The 12144-nt window shown below is 43.1% G+C and overlaps 1 protein-coding gene across 1 annotated transcript in view; it reads left to right on the forward strand.

Annotated features, from left to right (window-relative positions):
* Nucleotides 1-12144, forward strand: part of LRP11 (LDL receptor related protein 11) — a 62119-nt gene that overhangs the window by 42324 nt on the left and 7651 nt on the right. Inside the window, exons 5-7 of the mRNA XM_038762295.1 lie at nt 243-368; nt 1453-1662; nt 11437-11493. Coding sequence (XP_038618223.1) covers nt 243-368; nt 1453-1662; nt 11437-11493 — 393 coding nt within the window. The remainder of the gene's footprint in view (nt 1-242; nt 369-1452; nt 1663-11436; nt 11494-12144) is intronic.

The following is a 12144-nucleotide window of genomic DNA, read 5'->3' on the forward strand; positions in this document are numbered from 1 at the left end:
CAGAACCGTTCTGACTGTAGATTTCCGAGATCCAGAGGAGCAGCGGCCCAGATCATCCAAGCCGACTCAGCCACTGACCTTTTACAGGGTTTCACCGTGATTCCGGATGAAAATACCACGCTTTCCACATCATTCGAGTGAATGGGTTCCGTTTACTACAACTGCTCCTCCTTGCCACGGTCACACAGAGGCACGACTCTTGGTGCTGGCTTCTCTCATTTCAGATCTGTTTTTATCAATAGGGTGTTTGAGAGCTTGCTCTCGCTACCACTTCTTCTGTGACGACGGCTGCTGCATCGACATAACGTTGGCTTGCGACGGAGAGGAGCAGTGCCCCGATGGGTCCGACGAAGCCTTCTGTCAAAACAGTGAGTGGCTGATGCTCTTTGGAAAACGTAGCCAGCTTATTATATTGAATGGGGAAGCATGCCTCTAGCCTACAGTTCTCCTTTCACAGATAAGTTTGGGATGTGATTGCAGTTTCATTGAATGGAAAATGTAAAAGTGGGGGGTTTTTTTCTAAAGAACTAGGCTTCAAATCATATCATCCTATGAAGAGTCATAACATTTCATTGACACTTCGAAAGCAAAGAACCAAAGGCACTGAGAAGAGATTATTTCGTTTTGCCTCCCCCTTTTAGACTGAGAGCCCACTGTTGGGTAGGGACTGTCTCTATATGTTGCCAATTTGTACTTCCCAAGCGCTTAGTACAGTGCTCTGCATATAGTAAGCGCTCAATAAATACGATTGATGATGATTTCGTTTTGAAAACATCCTCATAGTCTCCACGAAGTGGGGCTGAGGGAGAAGGATTTAAAAGGTGATATTTACATTTAATATTTATCTGCCTCTCCCCAAAAGCCAAGACATTTTTAAATGTTTTATCAAAGTAATAGCGGGAGTTCCCTGTGGAAGGCAGAGGGAAGCCTGAGGATTTTCCAACTCGGTGTGCGTTCGAGGTGTCTTCTACAGCAGCCGCATTTGGCAGAGAGAGGGAAGCAGTATGGTTGAATGACCAGGCAATGGGCACCCCTCACTTGAGGGCTCTAATCATAGGGCTGAGCAAGACCTGGAGATCAGTTCACCCCACCCGCTTCTAAAATCATCTGAGTTGGATCCAGATGCCCTCAAATCCCATATTTGAGCTCAGGCTTTGCCACTGGCTATGTGCCCACCTCTGGCAACTTCACACCTGGGAACACAAAGGCCAGTCTGCTCATCTTTAATACAACTTCACACTTGGGAACGCAAAAGCCAGTAGGCCCATCGTTAATACACCTACCACAGGACTGTATTTGGAAAATGCTTTGAAGTTTCCAAATCCAGTGGTCCTATGCAAGGTAACATCAGTTCTAAACATAGTTATTTAGTTCCTTGGGGTTCTTTTTTTGGTACAGCAATAAATTTCAAAAACTGAGTCCCAAATATTCACTTTTTTTCCACATATCCAGTTAGCCCTGGACGAAAAACGATTACTCACTCAGTTAATCCTGCCCAGCAGAAAACCATGGGATTGACTGACGATATAGATAGAAACTTCTCTTTGGAAAACAACCAAAAAGCCACAACGAGAAAACAGCCGTTTTTGGCAGTTACTGAAGACAAGAAAAACCAATCCGTCGCTCAGGGACCAAAGAATCAAATGAGTGCTTCTGTGCCAGGTAAGGGTTTGTGGGAGGAGTTTTTCATTAACAAATAACTGCAACCTTCAGTCTTTTACTCTGGTTAAATCCTGGGGCTAAGTACGTTTTAGGCTTGCTGAGAGTTACTAGGAAGTACTAAGGAAGTAGTTTTGATATGATTTTTTTTATTGTTATTATTATTCTGTCATGTCTACAAAAGGAAAACTTAATACGTAAAATGAACCTGTGTTGAAACAATTGCTGTATTTGAATACACCTGAAAGTGAACACACAAAAAGAATAATAATAATGGTATTTGTTAAGCACTTACTAAGCGCCAAGCACTGTTCTGAGCACTGGGGTAGATACAAGGTAATCAGGTTGTCCCATGTGGGGCTCAGAGTCTTACTCCCCATTTTACAGTTGAGGTAACTGAGGCCCAGAGAAGTGAAGTGACTTGCTCAAGGTCACACAGCAGATAAGTAGCAGAGCCGAGATGAGAACCCATGACCTTCTGACTCCCAGGCTTGTGCTCTATCCACTAGGCCATCCTGCTTCTCTGCACGGGAGTGGCTTCCATAATCGTCCTGTTTTCGATAATAATAATAGCTATTATTATTATTATTATTATTACTATTGTGCTTGTTAAGTGCTTACTGTGTGTCAAGCACTGTTCTAAGCACTGGGGTAGATACAAATTAAGCAAGTCACACATGCTGAGAAGCAGCGTGGCTCAGTGGAATGAGCCCGGGCTTGGGAGTCAGAGGTCATGGGTTCGAATCCCGGCTCCGCCATGTGTCAGCTGTGTGACTTCGGGCAAGTCACTTCGCTTCTCTGGGCCTCAGTTCCCTCATCTGTAAAATGGGGATGAAGACTGTGAGCCCCACGTGGGACAACTTAATCACCTTGTATCCTCCCCAGCGCTTAGAACAGTGCTTTGCACACAGTAAGCGCTTAACAAACGCCATCATTGTTATTATTATGTGTTTGATCTGTGTACTGTTGAACCACCTCCAGGGCCATTCTTTCAAAATGTGCAAAGTAGTCCCTGCCCAAGACGGTGGGGAAGAGAGAATAGCAGAGGGAGACACATTTATTTGTAGAAAATATTTGAGGCAGTAGTCAGGAGGAGGGAGAATCAGGGTGATGAGGTGTTAAATGGTTGAAACCTCAAAACTCCTCATGTCAAAATAGGAAGCTGGGTAATAGTGAGTTTATGGAGTTTAGAGGCAAATGTTTGGGCTGCCAGCTAGCTATTATTTTACACAAAGCTTTCTGCTAAATCTCACTGAACAGGATGATCAAATTTGCACAGGACATAAGCTTTTTCTTAGACAATTTCCGTCTTTTTGCTCTGAATCTGCAAAGGGTGAAGTAAACAGTTAGAACCTTCTGTATAGTGGGGATTGCTCTGGGAAAAAAGAATGTTTTTTCAGGCCAAAAAATCTTCATTCCCACCCTGGAACCCTGACACTTACCTGATTAACAGCCCTATTTACTGTATATTAGGTGCCAGTTTCTCATCCTGCCTTTAGATTTCATATTTGGGTCTTGGCCTGCAGATCTGGGGAAGAGGTTGGTTTTCACTTTTCCTTCCTTGAATCTTTTCCTTCTTAGTTCATAGACGGATCCACTAATGTACATATCTTTAAATGATATATTTAAAGATATTTAAAGCTAATATATTACATATGAATCATTTATATATCAAAGATATTTAATTATATAGAGAGAAGAAGCATGGCCAAGTGGCAAGAACACAGGCTTGGGAGTCAGAGGACATGGGTTCTAATCCTGGCTCTGCCACTTGTCTGCTGTGTGACCTTGGACTGGTCACTTAATTTCTCTATGCCTCAGTTACCTCACCTGTAAAGTGGGGATTAAGACTTTGAGCCCCAAGTGGGACAAACTCATTATCTTGTATCTACCCCAGCGCTTAGATCAGTACTTGGCTCGTATTAATTACTTATATTAACGCCTTTCTCCCCCTCTAGATGGTAAACTTGTTACGGGCAGGGAACATGTCTGCTAATTCTGTTGCACTGTTCTCTCCCAAGCACTTTAGTACAGTGTTCTGAACTGTAAGTAAGCACTCGGTAAATATCATTGATTGATTGAATTCGGTATCCAGGAGAGGAAAAGGAGAAAGGGAAGGGGAGCAGGAGAGAGGAAAGCTGAAGATAAATTGGAGGTGTTAACAGACTCTCATGACTGAATCCAACAGTACCATCAGGGAGGTCTCATTTGCCGAGCGAATCAGAGCCAAAAAGTATTCCAGGGAACAGAAGTCTTCCTCGTGAGATAGTGTTGATTTTCTTAACCTAAGGCTGGGGAACAGCAGTTTTCACCGCAGAATTTACTTGATTTCTCTCACTTGTCACGTTGATTGCAAGTGAAAAGTATATAATGTGTCTGACCCTTCAGGGAGCATAATTAAGCTTCAAAATTAACAGTCATTTAAGGGGAAATGAGATGATTTCCCATTTTTCCAAATCTATTGTTGATTGTTGAGCCCCTTGAGATACAAGGATCATGTCTAATTTTTAACTGTGAACTCTTTCCCAGTGCTGAGAAGTGCTCTGCACACAGTAAGTGCTTAATAAATACTACTGCCACTATGTCTGCTGTGGTCAATCATACTGCCTAAGGTTCTTGCCCTCCCCACCCATCCTTGCCCCTAGTTTAAAAATCGCTAATATTTGAATAGACTTAGAATTACATTCAAAATAGAGAAAGAGCAAAAGAAACGAGTTTCAGGTTTTGCTACCTTTCCTTGTCTAAAATGGGGGGGGAAAGGAGGAGGACTGGGCCAGACGTAACGTATCAGATGGGCTTCAGGAGATTCAGTTGAAGAGCTACTACCCTAGTGAAAGAACCCTAACCGGCAAAAACCCCGACAAAAATCACCACTCAAAATTCCTACTCCGTTGCACTGAAAATGAGGCTGGGGGTAGTTCCACAGTCAGGAACTGGAGAGCTTGTGGATACTTTGAGGAAAATCATTATTGACTTTTGCCCCCCTGCTAACTTAGCCAGTGTCTTAGAATTTCTCCTTCCGCCTCGATTGGACTGGCTCAAAAAAATCTACTCACCTCATTCTCGTCTCTCTCCGCCAACCTCCTCGTGGTCCTCCTTCTGCCCAGAACTCCCTCCCTCTTCAAATTCGGTAGACCACGCTTCTCTCCGTCTTGAAGACCCTGCTGAAGTTACATCTCCTCCAGGAGGTTTTCCCTGATTAATCTCTCATTTGTCCACAATATTTACTGCCACTTAAGCGCTTCCGAAGCACGTGGGTATACACACTCCTCGGCCCCTGTAGTGCTTCTGTACGCATCTTTATGCTCTATTGCTCCCCCACATCTGTAATTTATTTCAGTGTCCTCCTTCTCTCCTAGATTCAAAGTTCCTGGAAGGCAGGGATCGTGCCAACTATCCCTGTTGTACTCTGCCATCTCTCAAATGAGGACTAAGTACCTGTTCTCCCTCCTCCTGAAACTGTGAGCCTCACGTGGGACCGTGGCCATCCTGATTAACTTATATCTACTGTAGCTCTTAGAACAGTGGTTAGCACATAATAAGCGCTTAAGAAGCAGCGTGGCTCAGTGGAAAGAGCCCGGGCTTTGGAGTCAGAGGTCATGGGTTCTAATCCCGGCTCTGCCAACTGTCAGCTGTGTGACTTTGGGAAAGTCACTTAACTTCTCTGTGCCTCAGTTACCTTATCTGTAAAATGGGGATTAAAACTGCGAGCCCCCCCCGGGACAATCTGATCACCTTGTAACCTCTCCAGCACTTAGAACAGTGCTTTGCACATAGTAAGCACTTAACAAATACCATCATTATTATTATTGGTATTAAGAAATACAATAATAGTAATGTAAGCACTTAGTTCAGTGTTCTGCACACAGTAGGGTCCCACATATTAGGGAAGTAAGCATAATAGTAAGTAATAGTAAGCGCTTAATAAATACCATTATTATTATTATTATTATCATTATATGTACTATTGATTGATAAACTATGAGAATCTCGTGAAGGAATATCAGGCCTAACCTATTTAAGGCATCAGGAAGGAGTTTGTCCATTTTATATTTTTAAAAATGATATTCCTGGGGTAGTTGTGTTTCTCATCTAGTCTAATTCCTTGATTTGCCTAACTAGCTACAAGCTGATAAATGCCAGGTTGCAATGAACATATCTTTCCTTCGAGTGGACTTGAATGTGCCCGCCTAATGTCAAAGAAAATTAAACACGAATCAAGGAGAGAATAGAGCCCATGCGTTGTTAGATAAAGCCCTTTGATGATTTTGCTGCCTTTTATTTACCCTCCATAAAAGGTCATAATGTCTGATTGATTGCCTGGCAGTAAGACCTGCATAGAGTGTGTTCCATTTACTCATTAACATGGTGGATTCACTTACAGCTGGCCTCACCATTGATAAAGAGAGCTGGTGTCGGATGCAACTGAGCGCTAGAAAAACACACCTGTATTCCGCCCACATAAACGGGCTGTGTTCCCTTGGAAACTTGAGAATTCTGCCCTTTTCCGATCCAGCTTTTCAATCTTATTTAAGGATCCTGCTTGGGGGGAAAATTCAGTCCCACTTACATTTTGAATTTGGGGTGACAGAGTTTTGCCTACTCTGTATCTAGAGATTCATCCATTAGGCCCTTGAGTCTACCTCTGGACATCTCTAGAGTCATTACTCCATTTTTTTAATGGTATTTGTTAAGCGCTTACTAGGTGTCAAACACTGTTCTAAGCACTGGGATAGGTACACGCTACTTAGGTCAGACACAGTCCCCACCCTACATGGGGTTCACAACCTAAGTAGGAGGGAGAACAGGTATCCCCATTTTACAACTGAAGAAACTGAGGCACAGAGATGTTAGATGATGGGTCCAGGGTCACACAGCAAATAATTGGCAGGGCTGGAATTAGAACCCAGGCCCACATATTTTCAGCATCATGTGTTGGGAGTATTAAAGGGTGGTCCTTCCCCTGGGGCTTGAGGGGGATGGGGGAAGAGTCTTCTGCAATGGGTAGATTCCTTTTTACCCCTTTCCACCCAGGCACCTGTATATTTTTAAGCAGGCCAAGGGAGAGCATTGGGAAGGGAATGTGGCTAACATCTGTTATATTGTACTCTCCCAAGCACTTAGTACAGTGCTTAGCACCCAGGACATGCTCCAGAAAATGATTGATGGTGCAGGGTGAATAGAGAGAAGACGTTATTGGCAATAGCACAACCAGCGATTCTCAATCCATGCCTCAGAGTGGTGAGGAGGGACGGAGGTTAATCCAGTCCAGGTGTGCCATGTATTTCACAGTGCTTAGGCACAGGATCATTTCATTCCAAGAATGGCTCACTGGGGAAAAGCTTGCCATGGAGCTAACCAGAGAGCTGGGTCTCTATTTCATCCCAGGATTTTTAAGATCACCATGTGAAACTGTCCCTTATTGAGACTCATCTTTGCTTTCTGCAAAATAATACGTCTAAAAATGATAAAAAACCATGTCTGGAAACGACCCAGCACAGCCTTATGATCAGTTGGAGAGGGAAGGGTTGAGAGTTTCAGTTTCGAGAAAACCCTGGCTCTCACTTTTAGGAAACAATGGGCCAGTTCCCAAGATAATACATTGCCAAACTGCCAAATCAGCTATTTAATCGTTGTGAAATAAGTTAACTTTTCATTGAGGAGAAAGTATTATGGAATTGTTTTCAAGAGTTAGGACTTTGAGATCATTTACAGTTCTGGATATAGTAATAACGACTTATTTTCCTGTCACGACAGACTGTTGCTTAGCTCCCCTGTTGTAAGCCCTTACAAAGGTCACTTCATCGACTGATATTGTCATGTTTCTCTGGGAATTTTCTTGCATTTCCTCTGCAAAGGAAATGAAAACCGCTTCCTTCAAGAATCCAGTTCTCAGCCAGAAGTAGATACCAACTTCTCCTAAACCTGAAGAGACTAGGAAGAAAGAACACTCTCTTTGCTCTCACAGAATCTTTTTGAAGAACCAATTTCATCCCTGAAACAAATTACCTTAGGTGAATTTAGGTAATTTAAACATTGAATTGCAACTCATAGTGCTTCTCATATTCCAGGACTACAGAAACGAAACTGGTATTTTGGAAAAATTATAGAACGATTTCTGGGAAATTTGAACCCCGACTACCCCTAATAGAATAAAAAACCACGGAAAGCCCCACGTAGCTCACTAAGGAACATTTTTGTTTGTTTGGGTTTTAGCAGCTTATCCCTCTCAAACCCTTGAGGTTTGATTTGGTTCTGCCCCTCTAGACTGTAAGCTTATTGTGGACAGGGAATAATAATAATAATAATAATAATAATAATAATAATAATAATGGCATGTATTAAGCACTTACTATGTGCAAAGTACTGTACTAAGTGATGGAATATGTCTACCAACTCTATTATATTGTACTCTTCCAAGCGCTTAGTACTGCGCTCTGCACACAATAAGCGTGCAATAAATTCCATTGATCGGTTGATTTCAGCTTTTTGAGTCAATCTGATGAAAAATAATCTAAAGAATATGGATCAGGCACTACCATATGAACTTTATGACAGAGCCAGGGAGGTCAAGTAGTGATCATGGTAGGTGTATTTAGGAGGGTCATGAGCACTATCGGTGTGGATTCCATAGCAGTTAATGTAGTTTGAAGGTCTCTTCAGAGGATAAAACCCAGGCCTAGGAGACAGAGAACAGAGCTGGAGACGAACAACTTTCATCCATTTTACTCTATTTCCCTTCTAAAGGAGCGTGGGTTAGAAACCGTACAGATAAATTTTAGTTCTTAAATTTTATTCCTGGCTCCTTATTTTTAGGAAATGAATTTTGGGCTCATACCTATTTGGTTCCCCACTTTCCCATTTCATTTTAAGAGAAAACTCCAGGACTGGAATGGTCTTTCTGCCGGCTAAACGTTTGCTGCCGGGAGAATTAATCAGTAGCATTTATTCAGCACTTATTTTGTGTAGAACACTGTATTAAGTGCTTAGAAGAGTAGAATAGAGTTGATAAATGCAATCCCTGCCCATAACAGGAAGCAGCATGGCTCAGTAGAAAGAGTACGGGCTTTGGAGTCAGAGGTCAGGGATTCAAATCCCGGCTCCGCCAACTGTCAGCTGTGAGACTTTGGGCAAGTCACTTAACTTCTCTGTGCCTCAGTTACCTCATCTGTAAAATGGGGATTAAGACTATGAGCCCCACAAGGGACAACCTGATCACCTTGTAACCCCCCCCAGCTCTTAGAACAGTGCTTTGCACATAGTAAGTGCTTAATAAATGCCATTATTATTATTATTATTATAAGCCTTCAGCCTAGTGGAACAGCCAGTCCAATTACTTTGTAATTAGAAATTAGAGTTGCTTGATTTTCCTGTCAGACAGGTCTCTCTTCAAACTCTGCACTCATAGAGTATTTTGCCCTTTAGTGAGCTCACTGCATCCTTTCTAGGGAGGTCAGAATTACTTTGTTTTGGAAAAATGAGGCTAGATGATATGCAACTCAAGACTTTTACTCTCTAGGCCTTTCACCCAAGCCACTGGCTTCTATTTTGGTTAAGAAATGAACTACCGTTTGCAACAGAGGATCTGTCTTTTCTTTAAAACCAACTAGCCTAAACTGAATATTATTTTCACTTGGCCAACTTTTGGGGACCAATTTAGAGAAGGGATTCTTCTGAGCTACTTTTGTCATAAGCCTCCATTTCAATTATGTTTAAATGCTCAAATCCTTATTACCCTCTGATTTAAGGCAGAAGATAAGGGTTTTCTTACACAGAGCAAATTTGATCTCAAACACCTTGAGGGAAAATAAATATAACATTCATGTAAAATCAGGTGTAAGCTCTTTTCTATACTATGAGCTCATTGTGGCATGGCTTACTGGAAATATCCCGAGCTTGGTAGTCAGAGGTCATGGGTTCTAATCCTGGCTCTGCTAATTGTCAGCTGTGTGACTCTGGGCAAGTCACTTCACTTTTCTGTGCCTCAGTTCCCTCCTCTGTAAAATGGGGATTAAGACTGTGAGACCCACGTGGGACAACCTGATCACCTTGTATTCCCCCCCAGCGCTTAGAACAGCGCATAATAATGGTGGCATTTGTTAAGCGCTTACTATGTACAAAGCACTGTTCTAAGCGCTGGGGGGATACAAGGTGATCAGGTTGTCCCATGTGGGGCTCACAGTCTCAATCCCCATTTTTTACAGATGAGGTAACTGAGGCTCAGAGAAGTTAAATGACTTGCCCAAGGTCACACAGCAGACATGTGGCGGAACTGGAATTTGAACCCATGACCTCTGACTCCAAAGCCTGTGCTCTTTCCACTGAGCCATGCTGCTTCTCAGCACATAGTAAGCGCTTAACAAATACCATCATTATTACTGTGGGCAGGGACTGTGTCTGTTTCATGCTGATTAATTAATGCTCTCCCAAGCGCTTAGTACAGTGCTTTGCACAGAGTAAGCGCTCAATAGATGATTGCATGAATGAATGCAACGTTGAAAATAAAAGGAGGTGGATGATATTAGCCCCCAATCCCAATTTCCAGATCCTAGAGACCCCCAAGTCTCTAGGGGTAAAATACTCACTGCACTATATTCTTATCGCTCGCATTTCCATCTTCTTTCTCATACTCTTCCTCCTTCCTCGAACTCTTCCCTTCACATCCAGCAGACCACTGCTCTCCCCATCTTTAAGATCTTTCTGAAATCATGACTCCTCCAAGAGGCCTTCCCTGATTAATCTCTTATCCTCCCATTCTATTTCCCCAACTATCACCACTGCCGCTTAAGCAGTTCCGCATCTCCTACTCATCTTCCCTACCCCCGTAAACACTTAAGTACATATTTTAGAGAAGCAGCATGGCTCAGTGGAAAGGGCACGGGCTTTGGAGTCAGAAGTCATGGGTTCAAATCCCGGCTCCGCCACTTAGCTGTGTGACTTTGGGCAAGTCACTTCACTTCTCTGGGCCTCAGTTACCTCATCTGTAAAATGGGGATTAAGACTGTGAGTCCCCCGTGGGACAACCTGATCATCTTGTAACCTCCCCAGTGCTTAGAACAGTGCTTGGCACATAATAAGCGCTTAATAAATGCCATCATTATTATTATTATATTTTTATACTCCATTGCTTTTCTGTAATTTATTTTAGTGCCTTTTTCTTCCACTAGTTTGGAAGCTCTCTGAGGCCATAGGTCACATCTTATAATTCTATTATACTCTTCCAAGTGTTTAGAACAGTGCTCAGCCCATGGTAGGTGCTCCGTAACTACTAGTGATTGATTGATAGAAAGACCTTCAGTGGGAACCCAGGATGATCACAGTAAAATGTAGATAATTCAGTCCCACAACTAAATACAAAAGATTTACCAAGTCTCTATGTAGCCCCTTTGTAGCCCAGGAGGTAAATGTTAAAATCAGCATTGTCAACCATTTATCTGAAACAAATCTACACCAACCTTGAACATTTCCAAGCTGGTAAGGCATACCATATGTAAGTTAATATTGCTATCAAGCACTGTCCTCCGCTTCAAGGACATTCTGAATGCCTCTCCATAGCTGCGGGAGCACAGGACTCTCTGTGAGTCATTGAGCCTTACACCCTAAAATCCCTCCGTCACACGTCCATGACTGGGGTCAGGCCCGAAACTTTATTCTACCTGTAATTAGGAGCGATTTTGTCCTCCTGAAGAACAGTTAAATATGTTTCCCGGTTCTCATATGAAACGAGTGTTGTCAAATACTTCTTCTCGTCTGAAAAAAGGGTGTTTTTATTAACAGGAGCAGTTTCGCAACAGACTGCCCAAGAGCCATCAAGCCACTCTGATGCGGAGCCAGGTTTGATTACTTTTAATTGATCACTTTTCATGGGGTCACAACTCATTGAAAGGTCACTGAGGGGATCCGGTGTCAGCCTGAGCGCCTAGGCCTAAGGAAAGCCGATCCTACGTCAGCCTTATATCGAAATAGTAGCCCCAAAGGGTGCGTGGAGGAATGGTATGTTGATTCTCCTCCCTGACATCCATCTTTGGGTTAGAGATCTACCTGCTAACATCCCTAACTCTTTCCTCTAATAACCGAACATGAGAGACTCACTGTGGCTGCCAGGGCTGAAGAGCTAAGGTCTAACGGAGGATAAAGAGGTAAAATTCTGTATTCAAAACAAAGATTCTTGGCTTGGAGATAGCTAGGAAACCATGAGAAAGTAGCTGAGGCACATGGGGGTTTGCCGCGGCATCCGATTTAGTAGGGGCAGGTGAAGACCCCAGGTCTCCTTTTCCCAAGCCCCTCCCCACCCCCATCCGACAAGCCCCTGGGCCCGATGGCCCTGAAATAAAACCAACTTTTCAAGTCTCCAGGGAGAGTAGGAACGTAGGAACAGGGATATTCCGTTCCAGCAATTCCACCCTGGATCAAGCCTTGGATAGTGACATTCCCAGAGCCAAAGCCACCCGGACACGCTCTGGAGAGGAAAGAGGAGATGGGAGC

The sequence above is a fragment of the Tachyglossus aculeatus genome, chromosome 2 (assembly GCF_015852505.1).
Source record: "Tachyglossus aculeatus isolate mTacAcu1 chromosome 2, mTacAcu1.pri, whole genome shotgun sequence".
Taxonomy (NCBI): Eukaryota; Metazoa; Chordata; class Mammalia; order Monotremata; family Tachyglossidae; genus Tachyglossus; species Tachyglossus aculeatus.